This window comes from Arachis ipaensis, chromosome B1 (genome assembly GCF_059453495.1).
Source record: "Arachis ipaensis isolate K30076 ecotype BB chromosome B1, ASM5945349v1, whole genome shotgun sequence".
Lineage (NCBI taxonomy): Eukaryota > Viridiplantae > Streptophyta > Magnoliopsida > Fabales > Fabaceae > Arachis > Arachis ipaensis.
The window spans coordinates 149,689,307-149,709,248 of NC_142436.1; the positions used below are offsets into that span (position 1 = coordinate 149,689,307).

A 19,942-nucleotide genomic window follows, 5' to 3' on the forward strand; every position below is an offset into this window, starting at 1 on the left:
TTATACGGTCAAATATTCTCTCTGATCAAATTAACTTCTTATTAAAATTTAGTGGATTTAGCTTAGTTCTAATTTAGTACGGATAAACCACAAGTTAAACCGGTTTACGGTACTTCATTAGATTTCTTTATCTACAATTCTACATTGAATTGCTGGTTTTGTTATTTTAAATGTAAAAAAAAAAAAAATTCAAAAGATTTACTGGAGAGCTAGTTAAGATTGCAAGAAAATTACGAGTCCGTGATTGAAATTCTAAATTAAAGCAAAATATTTGAACGAAGCTTTATAAGAATGAATAAATCTCGTAATTTTATTGATAATACAAGTAATTATCCAAAAAAAAGGTTAATACATGGAGTTCATAGAGGTTGTGACCCCCATCCCTATCAAGAGTTACTGTCGAATTTCTCAAGTAAGCTACTCAATACATTTAAAGCGTGTAGTGTTGTTGGATGGTATCAATGTCAAGACCCTTCAACTTGACGACGGATTCAACATGGCCCTTGAGAGTGTGGAGTTCTCTTAGCCTTGCAGCCTCAGCACGTCTTCTGGCCTGCTCAGCGATTTCAGAGATCTCAGTGGACAATGCGGGTTGGGTCTCAGGAACCTGGAGTCCGTGCAATGTGCGCTGAGCCACAGCCCATTGAGCTTCCCTCTCGCTTTTGCCGTAATCCTTCTTTGTTGTGAATGCGGTCTTCTTGTCAATCATGTTGTCCCATGCCCTTCCTGACAGCCCCAACCTGATCAAGAACTTTAGGATATCAAGAGGGATGTATGTCACAATGCTGAAGATCCAGATTGCTCCTGCCCATCTCCACCCGATTCCGTTGATTCTAGCGAAGTCCCAGTGTGCGTATACAGCAACCACAGTAGCCACCTGTACAGTTAGTTAGTTTAGTTAGTTAGTTAGACTATTTCTTCGGATCGGATTGGATTGGATTAGAGTTGGAAGGTCACAAGAAACTAACCAGTTGTGCTGCTAGGAAGGCGACAACAAGCAACAATCCAGGGCGTTCAATGTAGGACCAGCCCCTTGACCTTGTCACGAAGATGAGCGCTTGACTGATGATACTCACTTGAAGGTATAGAGCTGAGGTGAGTTGCTCCTCACTATCATAAATTGCCTCCACGTGGAAGGTATTCTGAAAAAGATATAATTATTCATGTTGTCTCTTCTTATCAGTTTAAGCTACGACTCAAAAAAAAAAAAGGTTTAGAGTTGGAGTCTTACGGTGAAGAAGTCGGTGTCATGGACCAAGTAGAAGAACAAGGCAGTGGTGACAGCCATGTATAAACCAAGGACGATGCCGGTGGCGAAGATTTCCTTGAGCTTCCATGAGTCAGGGAGAGGAGATGGCTTGACCCTGTCCTTGGAGATGGTCATGATGGTTCCATCGTTCAAGATGGCAATGACGAGCACCATGAAAGGTGAGAAGTCGAACTTCCAGATGAGTGCCACAAGCATGAATCCAAAAACAATACGGATGGTAATGGAGACAGCATAGATGGTGTAGTTCTTCATCCTCTGGAAGATAGCCCTGCTTGTAAGCACAGCACTCACAATCACGCTCAATCCAGGCTCAGTCAACACAATATCTGAGGCACTTCTTGCTGCATCAGTTGCATCTGCCACTGCGATACCGATATCTGCCTTCTTCAATGCCGGTGCATCGTTCACACCATCTCCGGTCATTCCCACTATGTGTTTCTTATCCTGCAGCCTCTTCACAATCTCGTATTTGTGCTCTGGGAACACTCCGGCGAATCCATCAGCCTTCTCAATCAGTTCATCAATTGGAATGGCTGCAATGGCAGGGTCTTTGCTAGCACCAAGGAGTGAGGATGAAGGGTACATGTTGGTTCCCATTCCGAGCCTACGACCGGTTTCTTTTCCGATTGCCAGTTGGTCACCGGTGATCATCTTAACATTCACACCGAGTTCAAGAGCACGACGGATAGTCTCTGCACTATCATGCCTTGGAGGGTCGAAAAGTGGCAACAAGCCCAAGAACTCCCATGCTTCTCCTTCGCTTTCCTTGCTCTTTGCTGAAACAGTCTGTTAAAATCAATGTAAACAGAAATTAAATTCTTCATCCTCTTCTTTTTCATGTTCATGGATTAGTTTAGTTAGACTCTTTATTCACCTGGCGTGCAACGCCCAATGCACGCAGACCGCGGTTGGCAAAGTCATCAATGATCTTATGGGCCTTCTTCAAAGTCTCTCCCTTGAGTTTGCACAGTTCAATAATCTGATACATCAAATTAGTACTCAAATATCAAAACTCATGCTCATGTTATATTATAAATTTCTAAAGAATAGTATATATTTCGATGTTACTTGCTCAGGAGCACCCTTGCTGCTTCTGTGCCAGTCTCCATTGCTATCAATGTAGGTAATGGCTGTGCGCTTCTCCACAGGATTGAAGGGCAAGAAATGCACCTCGGTGATTCCTGCTCTTGCCTGAGATTTCACAATAATAATAATAATAATAAGGTATTAAGGTTAATTAGTTACCACAAAACTTAGTCCTCAATTCTGAAAAATCTAAGTACCTCCTTGGGATCACTCAACATTCCAACAATTGAAGCATCAATGGCATCCTGGTTTTCAACCCTGGAAGCCCTGGCAGCAAACAAGACAAGGGTTTGCTTGTCGACCTTAGGGGGGAAGACCTGCATTCACAAATCACAATCACCCTTTGATTAAAAATAAAGAAGCTTATATTATATATAAGGCTGAACTGTATGAGCATGAACAGAGGAAGTACCTCAATCAAGTCCTTGTCAACGGTAAGCTTGTTAAGGGTGAGAGTTCCGGTCTTGTCACTGCAGAGAACATCCATACCAGCCATTTCTTCAATGGCAGTCATCCTCTTGGTGATGGCTCCTTGCTCGGAAAGGCGGTGAGAGCCAATAGCCATGGTGACAGACAAGACAGTTGGCATGGCAATTGGAATACCACCAATGAGAAGAACCAACAAGTTATCAATACCATCTCTGTATGCCCTCTGTTGGATGGGATACACCACAATGATCTCAATCAGCATTCCCACAGCAATTGAGCAGATGCAGAAGTTACCAATGGCAGTCAACACCTAACACAAGCCAACAACAAGGATTAATACAAAGTTGTGATGCCGTTAGAGAAAAGTAATGGAAGTTTGTTTTGTTTTGTACCTGTTGGAAGTGACCAACATTGTTGGTGCTGTCTACAAGATGAGCAGCCTTGCCAAAGAAGGTGTGGACACCGGTGGCAATGACAACAGCCTCGATCTCACCTTGTTTGCATGTGGAGCCAGAGAAGACCTCATCACCGGGGTTCTTGGTGACCGGCAATGACTCGCCGGTGAGGGCAGCTTGGTCAATCTTGAGAGGATCACCTTCCAAAAGACGAGCATCTGCAGGAACGATATCTCCCAACTTGATGCTGATCAAATCTCCAGGCACCAAGATTGATGCTTCTTCCTCACTCCATTTTCCATCTCTCAACACCTTGGTTTTGGGTGCAAGACCGGCCATCAAAGCAGCTGCGGCATTGCCGGCACTGTTTTCCTCAATGAAACTAATCGTTGAGTTGATCAAAAGCAACACCACAATACCAACGAAATCTTGCCAATCCGGTGGCTTGCCCTGATTTATATACAATGTTAGAACGAAACAACAACAATAACAAAGCCTTATAGTTTTATGAACAACACAAGAATTCTGTAATTACCCCGCCATTGGCCAATGCAATGGCCATGACAGCAGCAGCCTCCATGACCCATGACAATGGATTCCACATGAAACCCAAGAATTTAAGCAGCTTGCTATCCTTTTTCTCTTCTAGTTTGTTGTAACCGAAGATTTGTAGCCTCTTCTCTCCTTCAGCTGATGTCAAACCCTCTCGGCTACATTTCAGTTGCACGAACACTTCCTCAATGGGAATGTTCTCCTGCAAATTAATATACATGTACACATAACATGTCATTGCCAAGTTCAAAGAAAAATTCAATAAGTACATATAAATATAAATATAAATATAAATTAATATTGTAATAGTAACTTACGAGATCCACATTCTCATTCTTAAGATCCTCGAAGGAGATGTCACCGGAAGCCATGATGAGAAAAATGGAAACTGTGTCACCTGCAAGTTTTGTTTATGATCTTGTTTCTACCCAACCTCTGGCCCGGAAGGCCTTGGAAGGGTAGAAAAACAGAGGAGAAAACGAAGCCAATGCCAATAACTTTTGATAAAGAAGGTGACGAGTTATTCAGGTGTGATTTGATGCTTTTATAGTGGGAGTTTGGAGTTGTGATAGGGAATGAATGCATGGTTGTGATTTACAGTTCTATTATCGTCAACCTTTGACTTTCACTTTTTTTTGCATGGTTTTGTGGTCCTCCATATATATCGCGGGAACCATTCTTCTTATTCCTTGCAAAACAATGCATTTGACTCTCCCCAAATAATTTTTTTTTACAAGCTGCTTAGTTACCACATACATTTCTTTGCTCTGACACGTGATGAATTTGTGGTGATTCCACTTTGCAAATAATTATGACCGATACCACCTACATTGGCTGCATTCTTCTTAGATAATATTAGGAGGAAGTATAAGGAGTCTATACTGTACAATGTATATAATGAGGTTAATTTTAAATTAAAATTAAAGTATTGGATGTTTATTTAAAGCGATTTAGTAGGATATTATATGTTTATTATCCTTGGTATCTGGATGGTTATTTCGGATAGTATGTGTGTATTGTATTTAATAAATTAGTAGTATTTTATCCTGAATATTCAAACATGTACAATAACAAATGGTTACTTTTTTTTATTGAGCCAAAGAATTAACCCATTGTATATATTATATACTTATTACATTAATTCTATAGTGGGATTCTAATATTATATATGGAAAATATAACATGATAATGCAAATATTCGTTGTTTATTTATAGGTTAAAACAGACGAATATTATTGTTTTGTTTGAAAAGTCGGAATAATTATACTTTTTTTCAAGATGGAGCTTATTAATGTTACTTGTACACTAAAATAAATTATCAAAATCAATCATTAATGTATTTATATATAAATATATCTTTAATTTTAATTTATTTTTAATATATATTTATATTTTAGTATGTATTTTATATTTATGATTGATTTTGATAATTGATTTTAGTATACACGTAACATAATTATATTTGATAAACGGTTTTATTAGGAAATCGGCTTTTATTTAACGAATAATCATTAATTGATTAAGTAGCAGATGAGTAAAAAAATTATTGACTAAAAAAAATGATTCTCAACTTTTCTTTTTCTTTTATAAATACAATGAAGAGGTCAATTTTGATATACTGACAATATAAAATGTTTTACACAGTCGTGTAATTACAATCGTTCTTTTAGATAATTATTCACGCGATCAATATAAAAAATAATTATTTTTGTTAATGTGGTGTTATGTGATTAAATGCACGCATAAAACCGATTTACATTGACAGAACATCAAAATTAAATTCAAAATAGGTAATGGGTTTAATGATTTGAACAAATATTTCAATACAAATAAGAAACTAATGGTTCTAACTTCTAATCCTCTTTATCGAATTCGAATGTGTAATTGTGTATAGATATATCTATACAACGTACAAGGAGAATACCTAAAATCAGTGTTCAAATTTTTTTAACATCATTATTGCCTATGATGCACGGACACTGATACGGACGCGGGACACGATATGATATGTGACACGTCGATATGCGAATTTTAAAATTTTATAAGACACGGGACATACATACATACAAAATATAAAGTATTTTTTAGATAAATTGTAATGGTATTTTGATATTTTATTGATATTAAAATATATATTTTATTTTTTTAATTATTTTTAATGTCTTATTTTAATTATATCAAGTATTTAAAATGTTTTAATAAATAATAATATATATTATATCTAAATTTGTTTCAAGAATATATGTTAAGAATAAGACGGGACACGCTGACACGTGATAGTATTTAAGTGTAATCTGAGGTGTAATGTACACGGCAACTCAGTAAAGTGCCAGTAAAGTGTTCATGCTTCATAGACTATTGCAAATTAACAAACTTTTAAGAGGTTAGAAATGGAAGTGGTGGTAACTTTCCATCCACATTTGTGTACAAATTTTATATAATAATCAGCAAGGTACTTTCGATATAATGGTATAATTTGTACAAAAATGGTCATTTTTTCGGTTGTACCCACTGGCCACTTTGCATCAAAAGTGAATTCTATGATCTTTCTCATATTTTCCCTTTCACTTGTTTTCCTTCTCTTTTATCTTGTTAGGTGTTCTAACCCAGATTTGGGTCCTTTTTAACTTGGTTTTCGATATAGATATATATCAATTCATCCCAACTTTGTAAAGTTTACCATACCCACTGGCCACTTTGCATCAAAAGTGAATTCTATGATCTTTCTCATATTTTCCCTTTCACTTCTTTTCCATCTCCTTTTTATCTTGTCAGGTGTACTAACCCAAATTTGGATCCTTTTTAACTTGGTTTTCGATATAGATATATATCAATTCATCCCAACTTTGTAAAGTTAACCATACCGATAGTGTCATTCAAAATTAACGTTTGAAACTTTCATTATACATAGTTCTAAATAAAAAAAGCATTGGTTGTTTAACATTTGAGGAAATGGTAAATGTTCGATTGTCTGAAAATACGAATAAATTGGCGTGGTTTGGTTTAAAGTATCTATTTACCTTCTGCAATAACTGTTGAATCAAACATTTTTCCCCTTGAATCCACATAATTGACCAACCTTACAAGAAATTTACACTATGGAGTAATTGTTATTTTCCCGCCTTCCCTACAAATATATTAACTACTCTCATCGTAATCAATACACCAAGTTCAATTCCAGCCACCATAGAAAACTAAAAATAGTACCCCAAAAATATTACCACATTAAAATTAACGTGTACAGGAACTCTATTAGGGTTCGTATACCATCGATAAACCGAATTGACCATAGGCATGCAGACCCTTTATGTGTCAATAAAAGATAAAAAAAATTTTAGGGAATGGATGGATCCCATATCCAGTGTTATGGAATATTTAGGGAGATCAAATTTGTGACGAAACAGCTTAACCAGTAGAAACAAAACAAATCAGTGTCCGAGTGCTTAACCAGTAAACAACCGGCAAACGTTGTAAACCAAACATCTTATAAACAAGCACACATAGAAATCCTCAATTACAAACCGCTAGCTAGAAAACCAAGTACTATATCTTCAATTTCAGGAAACATCATAACAAATATAAATAACGGATTCAGCACCAATTAACATCCATAGTATCATAAATATAAATTCTAAATAATCATGAAGCAAGACAATTGAGTATCATCACCAAAGTATCACATTGAAAACATCATAACAATTGTTCGTTTCACATAAATAGCAAACCAAAAAGATAACAGATCCATTGTGAAATGAAAATTAAACGAGTTGAAAACTGATAATGAGTTACAATCTTCGAATGTCATAGATTGTACTACAAATCTAAAACCCACTACAAAACTAGAATGGGAGAGGAAGATAGTTCCACCTTAGAACCCTAGTTTGGTGCGGCGCCAGTGCCTGCGCTTCGCATTATACCTGAAAAAACACACAGATACAACAATCAGTATTTCCGAGATTCTGATGAAGAAATTAACAAATAAATTTGAACGAAACGAAAAATAGGAACCTGATTGTATTATCCGTCCTCATGCGGATCCAGTAAGGAATAGGCCTGTTCTGCCTCATCTTCTTGGCCAACTTCTTCTTGATCCTAAAAGTCTTGTGTGAAGGCTGCACAGTAAATTAAGAACCATCAAACATTGAATCAAACAGAAGAGCCAGAAGCTTGCTAGAACTACAACACAGGAAAGAAGAACTATTGTCTTTTACCATTTTTCAGCGCCGATTATGGAACACGATGTGCTGCTCTGAACCTTCCTGGCGACGAAACCCTAATGAATTTGGTGGCAGCTGCAGAGGTATTTATAGTATAGAGAATGTTATAGGCCCATCTTGAATTGGCTACTGTTTGGGCCCTGGAGTCCATTGTTGGGCTTAGTTAAATGTACGAGGCTTTTCTTTGTAGAGTACTAGCCCAGTCCAAAATAAATAAATGTTCTAGCGAAATAAAAAACTAACTGAGATTAATTTATGAAGTTTTCAATCAAGGTGGATAAATTTTTATTTAGTAAGGTCAATAAGAAACTACCATTTTATGCAAATAAATTATTATTTATCTTATTTTTGCAGCTGATTTTTTTTCTAGTGATTAAGTATTATTATAATAAAAAATATGGAAAAAAAATGTTCACACTGAAATTTATTTACTATTTTACCACAACCTCTTCATGAATAGCAGACATTCTCAACTTAAACCAAAAATAAACAAATATTCATAACCTCTTATTGTATGACACTTCAAAGTCTAAACAATAGAAAGATTATTTTGAGACATTTTTGTCAAATGTTATGCATATTTTTGTACTAAATTAATAATGATTTACCTATTTAATTCCATTAAATTGAAAGTTGCATTTCAGAGAGAAAATTCATTAAGGAGGTAAGGTAATTTATTTTCTATAATGAAATAATGATCATTTTATTTAATTAAAGTTATAGTTTTTTTTTTATAAATAACAAGGAGAGTGTTTAGAAAAAACTAAACAAAAATTATTTTAGAAAAATAGTCTTAATAGAGTCAATATGAAAAAATAAAATAACACAAGAAAGAAGAAAGAAAAATAAATGATATCCTAATTAAATATATGAGAAAGAATTTGAATGGTATGATAAGAGTTAGATATTGAAAACGTGACGGTGAATAGTTGGAAATTCACGCGGAGTAGGTTATATTAGGTTATAGGTTATAAAGGTTAATTTAAAAATTTTTACAAAATTTTAGGGTTGGAATAATTTTGTCAATAATTTTTTTTTTAATATCTAAAATTAGTTTTATTTTTTGGTATTTAAATGTGTAAGTGTTGTTAATATTTATGGATATAAATGATAATTTATTTATTCTAATAATAATAATAATAATTTGTGGATATGAGATTTAATCTTAACTCTCATCCAAGTGATGTAACAGAACCTGTGTTGATCATGCGGATTTAAAATTAAATTTTAAAAGAAAAAGTGATTGCATTTTTCCGAAGCAATAAAACCTTGGTTAAACCTTGATCTGCGATGCTTCTTCCATCGTCTTCACGCTCGCCATTACTCTGCAAATAAGAGGTTTATGAGACACTCGCAACAGTTTCGAAGGATTTCGAATCGAATCAATTAGATTTCAATCGCCGATTTTAACTGTTTGTGATTGCACATTTTGCGAAGATGCCTCGCCCCAAGAGAAAAGCGGCCGTACCAACCAGATCTTCTGATGCTGATTCTTCTGCTCGTCCTGGTTCGTATTTGTGCTTCCGTTTATCCTCATTGCTTCCCGCGAAAAAAAAAAAACATCATAAACTTCACTAGCTGAAAACAAGAAGTTCACATTAACAATTTTTTAATTGCTGGGTCTGTGAACAAGTGCTGTTGTTAAGGAATTTCGGTTTTTCCTTGCTCCTTGATTGATTTCAAATCTTAATATCTTGTTTTTGTTGAACACGAACTGTTTGTGTTTATGCGCATTAAACCCTTCAATATTTAAAGAGTTAATGAGAAATAAGCTTTTTTCTTCCATATATAATTGAAAAGGCTTTTTCTTGGTGTTGTGATCCTGTAATAATTGAGACACATGTTATGAATGTTAAATGCATAAGTTGCTGATAGTGTTAAGTGGGAAATAAGTAGATATAGTTGTGGCTAATAGTACATCGAGTTAGATGTAATTTAAGGAGGAAAAAAAAAAACAAAATAACAAAAGCAAAGAGTAGAAGAAGAACTGCATTACTGCATCCAAGGTAAATCATACTGGTTCTGCTTCGCTGCTGATTTTGAGTATCATTATAAAAAAGAATAATAATAAAATAAAATAAAATAAAGGTGTTCAGAAAGTATGCCTCAATATGTAACAATATGTGTTGTCCTGAACAATTAGGCTTTGGTTATAACTTGTAAATGACTGTTTATAGCTTTCCTAAAATATGAAAACTTTCTTTTCATCTTCCTTTTTCTCCCCCTTGTAATATCTGCTATCTTCTTGCTGAGTTCTGGTGGTAATTATTTCATTTCATGTTATTATTCAGAACCAAAGAAGCCAAGGGGAAACCAATTTAATCGGATTGATCAACTGTTTGAATCATACGTGAATAAGACGCTGGGATTGATTGAGTAAGTATTTAGATGTTGAAATCATGCCTGCTGCCCTGCTCCCATCTTCCCTGCACCTGCATTTGCTGTTATTTGGTTCGTAGCCGAGAATTTGGCATGACTATGTATGAATTATTTTCAATTTTTTTTTTACTTAAAACTTTTCTTGTTTTACTAGCCATGTGCTCCTTTAGTGATTGTAGTTTGCAAAATTTTGTCCTATACTCGGCAAATAACTGATTGGTGGGAATTAGCATTTAGCATTAGAGGAAATGGTTTTGCATGAATGCTTGTTCATGTTTGACAATTTGTGCCTCCATCCTGGTTCAAGTTGATGCAACTCTTAATACAATGCTGTGTACTTTGGTTTGTCAGTCCAGAAGGAATTGAAGCACTTTGTAATGATGTGAATGTGAACCATACAGATGTTAGAATGCTGATATTTGCTTGGTACGTGACTGATGATGAATAAGTTTCTTCTTTACCTCTATCTAACTGACCTTTTTAACATTAATAAATATATGATTGTCTCAGGAAAATGAAAGCTGAAAAACAAGGTTATTTTTCCAAGGTAAGTAGAGGGAAGTATGGATTTACATTGATAATTTAATTACACTGCAGAAAACATTGAGATTTGCAACATGCATTATTAATTCCTAACTGTCAATTAAGCTAAATGATTTATTTTAAACCATTAACTTTGTGAAATATTTATATGCATAATCCTTGAGATGCCCTTCAATATTGGAGCCATCATGAGTTTTATTCTAAAATGTTTGTGAATCTAACAGTCAGAGTTTTTTTCTTTTCTTTTTTTTTTTTTAAAGAAAAGGAAAAAAACTTATATATTTTGACAATCCTGTTATATTTGGTTGTCAAAGTTTAGATTTTCTGTGTGAAAGCACAACACTATGCAGCTTAATGCCATGGCAAGGCCAAACCAATATTTTCATACTTAATACATCATTCTTGTCATCATCGGTTGAGACAGCTTGAATTCCCTGCCATATGTCACTTAGTTTCTGGATATATCTTGATCGCCAGTTTTTTCTTTCTCCATATAGGATGAGTGGCGAAGAGGCCTCAAGTGTTTAGGAGCCGACACACGCCCAAAATTAAAAAAAGCAATTGAAGGACTGGATAAAGAGGTATTGTTATAGTTTATTCAGTGAAGAAATTTCTTGATAATTTGTTGAGATTAACCATTGACTGTGGATGACCTCGATTGAAGATTTGTGGTGCTATTTATTCCCTTTATGTGTCTTGTTTAGTTGAAGGTGCCAGAGTGCTTCGAGGACTTCTATTCCTACGCATTTCAATACTGTTTAACAGGTAAGCTTAGTATTATATTTATTGGGCCTCTATTTGAAATATAATTTATATATTTTCCCTTGTTGCAATATTTCCTCCTATTCTTTTTCATCTGTCCAAAAGGTGTTAACATCGAATAATACTTTCAGAAGAGAAGCAAAGGAGTGTAGATATTGAGACCATCTGTGAGCTATTGAACATTGTTCTGAAATCCGAATTCCCCAATCAGGTCAATTTACTAGTTGAGTATCTAAAGGTGGGTAAGCAGTTATTTAAGCTTATTTATGTTTTCTTGCTTAATATGTGAAGTTACATGTAAATATTCTATCTGACAAATATATTAGGCTCTGAAGAATTTCAACATGTTATTTTTATTAGTTTATAATTTCACTCTTAATTATAGAAATGTTAAACTTTCATGCTTGGTTAATGATCTGAAATTTCAAATTTTTCATGTACTTCCCTTACCTACTTTAACTTGGAAGGTCTCTATTACAAAACCAAGTGATGGAATAGATTTCTCCGGATGACCCCTGGTGTTTATGCAGAGTTGTATAGTTTAGTTGATGGCTATGTATCAAACTATCTTTAATATCCATATACTTCAAACTATTTGCTGATGCTTGGAACAACTTTTTGACAGGTCCAGAATGACTACAGAGCTCTCAACATGGATCAATGGAGAAGCTTTTACCGGTTTTTTAAAGAGGTGACGCTTTACTTCTTCTCCCTTCTGTTTGGATTAATATCGCAATTAATTGCAGCTTCAAATTATAAATTCTCAAGTTTTGACATATTATGAGGTCCTAACTATATAATTTGGAAAATTAAACTTTCTTGAACTGAATTTACTTTTTTTCCCCGCTCCCCATTGTCAAATAAATCACTAGCTATCAACAAACACACTCATGGAGTTCATTTTGCTATCCGCATATGTGGTCTATGCTACAATGAATCGTGTTTAATTATTATGATGTGTTATGTTATTCATGAATCATGCACTTCAATTGTATAATTGAATGTTCGAAGTAGGGTAATTTCATTTCAAGAGGTCATAACTCATATGCATAACAACATTTGATATTTTGGTGGTTGTAGGTAGACTTCCATGACCTTGAAAATTATGACTCAAGTCAAGCTTGGACAGTTATCATCGACAATTTTGTTGAATGGTTGAAAGAAAAAGAGAAAAATTAGTTTCACTCCTTTAATCTGCCAACTCGAGACCAGAATACTTTGAAGCGGAATGCAACTGTATATGGCTCTTGTGAGTTATCCATCTGCAGTTTTTCTGCAGTAAGTTGTCACGATTGCTCCCTTTGTAACCTTTTCATATAGTATCAACGTCAAAGCAATTTTGAATCTTCTTTCCAAGAAATTTTATAATATAATATCGGTATTAAAATGCTTCATACAGCACCGTTTTCTTTTATATTCATGTGGAATAATATGCCTTAATCTTGTGTGTAAATTAAATATAGATAATAAAAAGCTAAACGAGGAGATAATATGCCTCGATGGTCTTATCACTGTTGTGCAATTGGAGACCTTTCTTATCTGTCACTTATTCAAGCTTTCAATTCCTTGGCTTCGGCTCAGCTTTTATATTCTCTCCAACAGTCCAAATAACACGTTTTTTTTATAAAGAATGCACAAATAACTTCACACAATCTCCAATCTCATGCAAGTATCCAAGCCCTGGAAGCTGCATTTGTTCGAACAAAAAACGTTATTTAGAACTAATGATAAAAATAGTACTTAAAATATCAAAATAAATGAAATTAATTTTCTTATCGGTTAAATAATGTCGTATTTCAAAATGATTTATATATCATGGTTACGATCTTTCGATGATTGGTTATCATTAACCTTAATTGTTTATATTTGCGATGATATGTGACTTTGTTTACCTTGCGTTGAGATTTTCCAGTCACTGGTATCAAAGCCAGCAGCCCAAAAAAAATAGCCACGAAGGCAAAGGGCTTGAGCATAAGCAACCTTAACTGTAACCGTCAAGGGATCATCGTAGCCAACCCAAGAACTCCCAGAATATGAATAAACCGACGCCGTTTCAACGTCATACGCAACCTTCGCACCACTTTGGTTATTAAATTCCACCACCTGAAAGTACGCCATTGCACCGTTCAACCCGGGACCCGGACCAGCAGCATCAGAACCAATTCCGTGCACGTTCGGATCCTGAAGCTGCCACGTCATCCCATAAAGCGGCAAGCCCATAACTACTTTCTCGGGAACAACTCCGCCCTGGATCCACGACTGCAACCCGAAACTAACGCTTATGTTTCGACCCGGGTCGAAAAGGCCGCTCGGAGCTCCGGTCACGTTGCCCCATGGCCCGCGAAGGCTGTAGCTCATGACGTTGACCCAGTCAACGTTCTGATTGATGGAGTCCACGGGGTACTTGTGCGGCGGAGTGGAGGACAGGAAGAAGTCCACCGCGAAGTACACGGCAGCGGTGAGCAGCAGCGGCGGGCGGCGGGTGGCGACGGCGTCGGCGGAGATTGCCAGGCGCCATTCATGAAAAAGCTGGCCGAGGTCGTTCATTTCGTTGGAGTCCCTAGGGAACTCCCAGTCGAGGTCGATACCGTCGAAGCCGAAGATTCTGGAAACTTGGATGGTGGAGTGGATGAAGGATGCGCGGGTGGCGGCGGTGGAAGCGATGAGGGCGAAGAGAGAGGCGTTGCTATTGGAACCGCCGATGGAAAGGATGGTCTTGACCGGAGGAGTTTTGGCTCGGAGTGTGGTGGTGAAGTTTGTGAGGGTTGCGGCGGTTGCGTCTGACACGTGGAGGGCATAGGTGAGGTTGTTTGGGAAGAGGAAAGCGTAGTAGACGTGGGTGAAGAGTGAAGTGTTAATGGATGATGGTGGGAATATTTGATTCTCGGACCAATATATTCCTTTTACTGGTGATGAAAGTGTTGTCTTGTGACAAGTAGCGAAAATGATAACTGCTGTTGTGAGGAGGATATGGTGAATCATGATTACGCTAACGTTTTGGTGTGTTTAATAACCATTTATGGAGCTCACATTTATATACTGCCATGCATGTTGTTGTTAGTTAAGGGCTGTCAGAAACAGTTGCCATGCATGCAAGCTAGTTAGTAATTAAGGTTTTGATCTCACAACTGCCGTCCGTGACAACTATATTCATTTGACCCATAAAGGGATCGGAATCTTTATGGGTGAATCATCATAATTATAAAATTAACATGTTGGAGAACTTAATTAGTTATATATACGTACCTTTGCTTGCCTCATTCATCAAATCAAATGAAGAACCAACGAAGGAGGTAGGAGGGGGTAGGTGTCTCTTTGCAACACTCGAGTGGGTGACTCAATGTTATTGTCGGCCATGGGATGCCTTTCTAGATTGGTAAAAGCCATAAAGAAATAGAATAACAGAAGATGAATCAATTAGTGGAAGAAACATGGTTGCAATATGTTTGGTTTACAACGTGTGTTGATGAGTTGACATTGACCGGCCACTCTAGTTATTATATTATTATGAAAGGTTTAAATTGACCGGAATGATATATACACTTTAATATTATAAAAGGAAAATATACAGAGTGGTGTAAATATAATTTCTCTGTGCACTGCATTGCATGTTCTGCTCCATGCAATCATCATCTTGGTATCATTTGAGAAATTGTAACATCATTAATTGAAACATATTTTATGGATCTTTCTTTCTCATCATCTTCATGTTTCTTCACTGAAAAACCAGGCATTTTGGGACTACCAATAGCTGCAGTTTCATTCTTGAGAATTGAATCAACTTCCAACATGGAAGGTCTATCTGCAGAGTTCTCTTGAACACACAAAAGAGCTACTTGCATGCATCTCATGAGTTTACATGCTGATGTTGTATCATCTAATGAAGGGTCTAAAAATTCCACACCTCTTCCCTCCATCCACAGCTCATATGCCTGAAATGATGAATCAAAACCATTTTATGGATCATAACACAAGAAACATATATTAGTCACAGAAAATAAAATATATAATCCAATAACTTACATATTCCAACAGGTTCATATTTTCATGTGGTCCATAGTAACATGAAGTCCTCTTCCCACTTATGATTTGCAACAGAAGAACTCCAAAGCTATAAACATCGTACTTCGTCGAGTATATGCCTTTTCTCACATACTCAGGAGGTACATAACCGCTGCAAAAACAAGTATGAACTCATTAGAGACATGAATGATTAAGCATGATAAGTCATCATCAGTTCTAATTTACATACTATGTCCCAACAATCCTGCTTGTGTTTGCTTCAAGGTCATATTTCCTGAAAATTCTTGCCATGCCAAAATCTGATATCTTGGGATTCATATTATGGTCTAATAAAATATTACTGGCTTTGAGATCTCGGTGGATTATGGTGAAATTTGAGTACTCTTGGAGATAAAGAAGGCCTTGAGTAACCCCTTCAATGATGTTGGCACGCTTGCTCCAGTCTAAAAGAATTGATTTCCTTGGATCTGCATTGAGTTTAATTCTGAATTATTACTCTACAGAATATAGATGCAAAAACACTAGGTCTAAGAATAAACTCTGATTTCAACTCTGATCGAGTTTTCCAGCAAGACTAAAAGAATGAGGTATACATGTAATAATTTAATAGGGGGGCAAGTAATGTAACAGACCAAAGAGAAAATGATCTAAGCTTTTGTTTGGTAGGTATTCATAGATCAAAATCTTCTCATCCCTTTTTGTGCAGTAACCCAGAAGTCTAACCAAATTCACATGTTGTAATCTTGCCGTAAGCGCGATTTCATTTTTGAACTCTTCTAGGCCTTGATTCGAGCTTTCTGAGAGCCTTTTCACAGCTATCTCCTGCCCCTTTGGTAATTTTCCCTGAAAATATTAACATATAAGTATATGAATAGCTAGTTATCCAAGAGCAGAAGAAATGGGGGTAAAAAAGACAGTTTATTTCCAGGAAACAGAAGCAGAACTGCATTATTTGAAGGGAATTGAAAAGCCTGAAGTATTCAAATTTTACCTTATAAACCGTGCCAAATCCACCCTCTCCAAGTTTATGATCTCTTGAGAAGTTATTTGTTGCCATTTTGATTGTGAGATAACTGAATGCAGTCAAGTCAGAACCATTCCCTTCTACATGATCTTGTTCAGCTCCTGATAAACATTTCCTTATTTTGTATAATGCTTTTGTAATGGTGGCTGCGGTTCCTGCAAAATACAAAAGAATGAGAAATAAATCTTATGGGAAATTGCAAAATATGTCAATCTTGTTATATGATTAATAGGGTGTTACTTTGCTTCATCCTTACCTCTGTGGCAGTAGCAAAACACTATTCCCAACAGAATTATGACAGTTACTGTTGATAGCAGAACAATTATCAACAACCTCCTCTTATGATGATCTTCATCTACTTCTTGAGCTGCAGGATATTGTTGCAAAATGAAGGGATGAAAATGTTATTGTAGAAACTAAGAAGAACATTGTACACACAGCACCACAAATATACAACCAATTATTTGCTATGCTGAAAAACATGATCATAATCCAATTTTGAGCAATGTTTTTTGGTAATTAAACTCACCTGCCTTTGAAAGGACCCAATTGTCATCGTTGGCAAGTTGGAACACATTGTAGCCAAGAAGTCCCTTTTCCTTGGCATAAGAAACTTTGGCTCTGATTGAATCCACATCATCAAAATCAACCCAAACGGTGGCTGCAACTGTGAACTCATCCACCACAAAATTGTTATTAAATCTTGAAACAACTCCATTATTCCCGAAGCTTCTAAGAAAACTCTTTATAAACTTATAACCCATAGAACCGTCCCTTGTAGTGGCAGGTCCCGATGCTGGTGCCGCGATGCAATTCTCCCCTTGATTCACAAGTGTCCATGCATATCCATGATAAGGCAACCCAATTACAAGCTTGTTAGATGAGAATCCCCTTCTTCTCCATTCTTTGATACCAGAATCAGTGTTGTCCCAATTCGTTGGACCATACAAAGCTGCATGAAAACCCGTGATATTGTTCTTTGTAGGAACATAGTAATCATATGCCAGAAAATGCACCCAATCCAAGTTCCTCTGCATTGAATCAAAAGGGTAACTCGTTGAATCTGAAGCTCTAAGGTAGTAACCCGCCATCACTAACAGTAACTCTGGTTTACTGGAGTTTCTTGCCTCAGAAGTTATGGCAGCTCGCCACTCCTCCAGAAGTTTCCCGAAATCGGCAAGCTCCGAAGCCGGTACTGGGGATGCTCCAATAAGATCTATGCCTTGAAAACCATGTGACCTTGCTGTTGTAATAGAAGAATGAATGAAGGATTTTCTATGAGAAGATTGGTTTAGCATTGAGAAAAGAAAAGTGTTGTCTCTGCCACCAGCCCAGATGGATAGAAGCGTTGAAACGGTTGGGTTTTGGGACTTAACTGTTTGGGTGAAGGCTGAGAACTTGTGAAGTTCAGAAGCGTTGATGAAGATGTTATAGTTGGTCCAGTTAATGAAAGAAAAAGCGCATAAGAGGTGAGTGAAGAGTGTGGATTTGATGTCTGAAGCGGAGATTTCACTGGCAGAATTGTAATAACCAGCTTTGACCCATGTCGATGATGATGCAGTGTGTGCAGCAGTGAGAGGAAGGAAGAAGAGTAAGAAGAAGCAACTAAGCATTGATGTTGAAGCCATCACTAGTGGCAAAGTTGTATGTGAAAAGTTATGATTCAAGTCCACATCAAGTATTTCTAGATTCCAGAAGGAAGCAGGTTATGGGAACTAAATTTATCAATGGACACTCCTATAACAAATTAGGTGTATTTGTAAACTGCAAAACTCCTGTCACAATTTACATAGATTATAAAAAAATATATTTTGGTATCTATTTTTTATTTTATATATTCTAATAAATTTGGTACCATATTATTTATTATAATAAATTGACCCAGGTTCCACGTTGAGGAAAATTTGCATCCTTATTCCTTCACCGCCCAAGTCTTCATTTGATAGATTTGAAGGGACCGCTTTGAGTTTATCTCCGTGGAAAGTGGAATTTTCTAAGAGGCTGCCAATAAAAATATCAAACATGCTGGTACAGTGTATACACACCACAAACTAATTATTACGTATTTATATATAAATATAAATATATTATTTGCATGATTTTAATATATATTGATATTTTAATATGTCTTTTTAATTTTTAATGTACCAATTTCATAGTTATGAAGTCAATTTAAAAGTGCAATTTACTGTTCCCAGTCTTTGTTACATTTGACCTTTAACGTATTATAAGGTTTTTTGGTCAACATATTTTTAATCAATATTCAATACTAAGGAGTAAGGAGTAAATACTCAATTCGGTCTTTGTCCATTTTACGAATGACAAAATAATTTTTATCTAAAAAAAAGAACACTTGGATCCTTAACCTTTTTATTTTGGAACAATACGATCTCTTTGTTAAAAAATTATTTAAATAATAATAAAAAATTGATTTTGTGAGAGTTTTATTTGTATTTTGTGGGAGTTTTAAACCTTCACAAAATTATTTTTAATAATATAGCTAATTACTACCACTACTACCACTACCTTCTTCATCCTTATTATTATGGATCTTACTTCTATTATTTTTATTGATTTATCATCATTAATATCTCCTCTACCATCATCATCACTAATATCAATATTATCAACATTAAAGTTCTCTTTTTTCATTTTTTATTCGATATTTTTTTCTTTTAAAAAGTATTTGTACTACAATTACTATTTTTTGTGGTATCATTTTCATTGATAGTTTTTCTTCACTTAACCCCCATTCGTAAAGGAATTTTTCAAAAATAAATTTATTAATAGTTTGTGGAGGTTTAAAACCCCCACAAAATACAAATAAAACTGTCACAAAACCAATTTTTATTATTATTTAAATAAATTTTTGAGAAAAGGACAAATAGGTCCCTGACTTTTTGTCCCGCGGATATTTTCGTCCCTGACAATTGAAAAATACTTTTAAGTCCCTGATTTTCACAAAACTTGGACGGATCGGTCCCTCACGAAGGCATTTGGACGGATCAGTCCCTGACGGAGGCATTTGGATGGAGAGACTGATCCGTCCAAATTTTGTGAATATCAGGGACTTAAAAGTATTTTTCAATGGTCAGGAACGAAAATGTCCGCGGGACAAAAGATCAAGGACCTATTGTCCTTTTCTCAAATTTTTAACAAAGAAATCGTATTGTCCCAAAAAAAAAAAATTGAGGATCGAAGTGTCTCTTTTTTTAGACAAAAATAACTTTGTCCTTTGTAAAAATGGATAAAAACTGAATTA

The 19,942-nt window shown here is 35.7% G+C and overlaps 5 protein-coding genes across 6 annotated transcripts; 1 reads left to right on the forward strand and 4 right to left on the reverse strand.

Annotated features, from left to right (window-relative positions):
• Window positions 1–307: 307 nt before the first annotated feature.
• On the reverse strand, window positions 308–4,231 carry LOC107620314 (ATPase 8, plasma membrane-type). Its single transcript, XM_016322495.3, has 10 exons — window positions 4,050–4,231; window positions 3,716–3,934; window positions 3,178–3,630; window positions 2,769–3,095; window positions 2,554–2,673; window positions 2,339–2,461; window positions 2,145–2,249; window positions 1,232–2,056; window positions 969–1,142; window positions 308–877 (listed from the first exon to the last, which is right to left on the reverse strand). Exons 1-10 carry the CDS (start codon window positions 4,101–4,103, stop codon window positions 431–433), a joined length of 2,847 nt encoding a protein of 948 aa, XP_016177981.1. The 5' UTR covers window positions 4,104–4,231; the 3' UTR covers window positions 308–430.
• Window positions 4,232–7,387: 3,156 nt separating this feature from the next.
• LOC107620327 (large ribosomal subunit protein eL39) lies at window positions 7,388–8,015 on the reverse strand. The gene is made up of 3 exons (XM_016322509.3): window positions 7,944–8,015; window positions 7,741–7,844; window positions 7,388–7,649 (listed from the first exon to the last, which is right to left on the reverse strand). The coding sequence occupies exons 1-3, from the start codon at window positions 7,944–7,946 to the stop codon at window positions 7,601–7,603; spliced, it is 156 nt and encodes a 51-aa protein (XP_016177995.1). The 5' UTR covers window positions 7,947–8,015; the 3' UTR covers window positions 7,388–7,600.
• A 1,142-nt stretch (window positions 8,016–9,157) lies between these two features.
• Window positions 9,158–13,031, forward strand: LOC107640913 (uncharacterized). 2 transcript variants are annotated; one of them, XM_016344419.3, is made up of 9 exons: window positions 9,158–9,456; window positions 10,241–10,325; window positions 10,680–10,754; window positions 10,839–10,875; window positions 11,369–11,452; window positions 11,576–11,636; window positions 11,765–11,871; window positions 12,259–12,324; window positions 12,714–13,031. In XM_016344419.3, exons 1-9 carry the CDS (start codon window positions 9,387–9,389, stop codon window positions 12,810–12,812), a joined length of 684 nt encoding a protein of 227 aa, XP_016199905.1. In that variant the 5' UTR covers window positions 9,158–9,386; the 3' UTR covers window positions 12,813–13,031. The 2 variants fall into 2 exon arrangements, with proteins under 2 accessions (XP_016199905.1, XP_088358359.1); XM_088502233.1 differs by having other exon boundaries at window positions 9,191–9,456; window positions 11,768–11,871.
• Window positions 13,032–13,068: 37 nt separating this feature from the next.
• Window positions 13,069–14,765, reverse strand: LOC107615453 (nod factor hydrolase protein 1-like). The gene is made up of 2 exons (XM_016317517.3): window positions 13,526–14,765; window positions 13,069–13,320 (listed from the first exon to the last, which is right to left on the reverse strand). The coding sequence occupies exons 1-2, from the start codon at window positions 14,613–14,615 to the stop codon at window positions 13,295–13,297; spliced, it is 1,116 nt and encodes a 371-aa protein (XP_016173003.2). The 5' UTR covers window positions 14,616–14,765; the 3' UTR covers window positions 13,069–13,294.
• A 285-nt stretch (window positions 14,766–15,050) lies between these two features.
• On the reverse strand, window positions 15,051–18,439 carry LOC107640922 (uncharacterized). The gene is made up of 7 exons (XM_016344429.3): window positions 17,210–18,439; window positions 16,937–17,047; window positions 16,648–16,835; window positions 16,289–16,499; window positions 15,886–16,123; window positions 15,657–15,807; window positions 15,051–15,565 (listed from the first exon to the last, which is right to left on the reverse strand). The coding sequence occupies exons 1-7, from the start codon at window positions 18,306–18,308 to the stop codon at window positions 15,263–15,265; spliced, it is 2,301 nt and encodes a 766-aa protein (XP_016199915.1). The 5' UTR covers window positions 18,309–18,439; the 3' UTR covers window positions 15,051–15,262.
• Between the last annotated feature and the right edge of the window lie 1,503 nt (window positions 18,440–19,942).

Coding starts and splice junctions, on each gene's coding strand:
- LOC107640922 (XM_016344429.3), bottom strand. CDS start 18,308: ATGGCTTCAACATCAATGCTTAGTTGCTTCTTCTTACTCTTCTTCCTT. Junction 16,500..16,647: donor GATTTGGCACGGTTTATAAG/GTAAAATTTGAA, acceptor TAATATTTTCAG/GGAAAATTACCAAAGGGGCA. Junction 16,124..16,288: donor CTTAGATCATTTTCTCTTTG/GTCTGTTACATT, acceptor AACTCAATGCAG/ATCCAAGGAAATCAATTCTT.
- LOC107640913 (XM_016344419.3), top strand. CDS start 9,387: ATGCCTCGCCCCAAGAGAAAAGCGGCCGTACCAACCAGATCTTCTGAT. Junction 10,876..11,368: donor AACAAGGTTATTTTTCCAAG/GTAAGTAGAGGG, acceptor TTCTCCATATAG/GATGAGTGGCGAAGAGGCCT. Junction 11,637..11,764: donor ATTTCAATACTGTTTAACAG/GTAAGCTTAGTA, acceptor TAATACTTTCAG/AAGAGAAGCAAAGGAGTGTA.
- LOC107620314 (XM_016322495.3), bottom strand. CDS start 4,103: ATGGCTTCCGGTGACATCTCCTTCGAGGATCTTAAGAATGAGAATGTG. Junction 2,462..2,553: donor TGTTGAGTGATCCCAAGGAG/GTACTTAGATTT, acceptor GTGAAATCTCAG/GCAAGAGCAGGAATCACCGA. Junction 2,057..2,144: donor CATTGGGCGTTGCACGCCAG/GTGAATAAAGAG, acceptor TGATTTTAACAG/ACTGTTTCAGCAAAGAGCAA.
- LOC107620327 (XM_016322509.3), bottom strand. Junction 7,650..7,740: donor AGGACGGATAATACAATCAG/GTTCCTATTTTT, acceptor GTGTTTTTTCAG/GTATAATGCGAAGCGCAGGC.
- LOC107615453 (XM_016317517.3), bottom strand. CDS start 14,615: ATGATTCACCATATCCTCCTCACAACAGCAGTTATCATTTTCGCTACT. Junction 13,321..13,525: donor CTGGAAAATCTCAACGCAAG/GTAAACAAAGTC, acceptor GAACAAATGCAG/CTTCCAGGGCTTGGATACTT.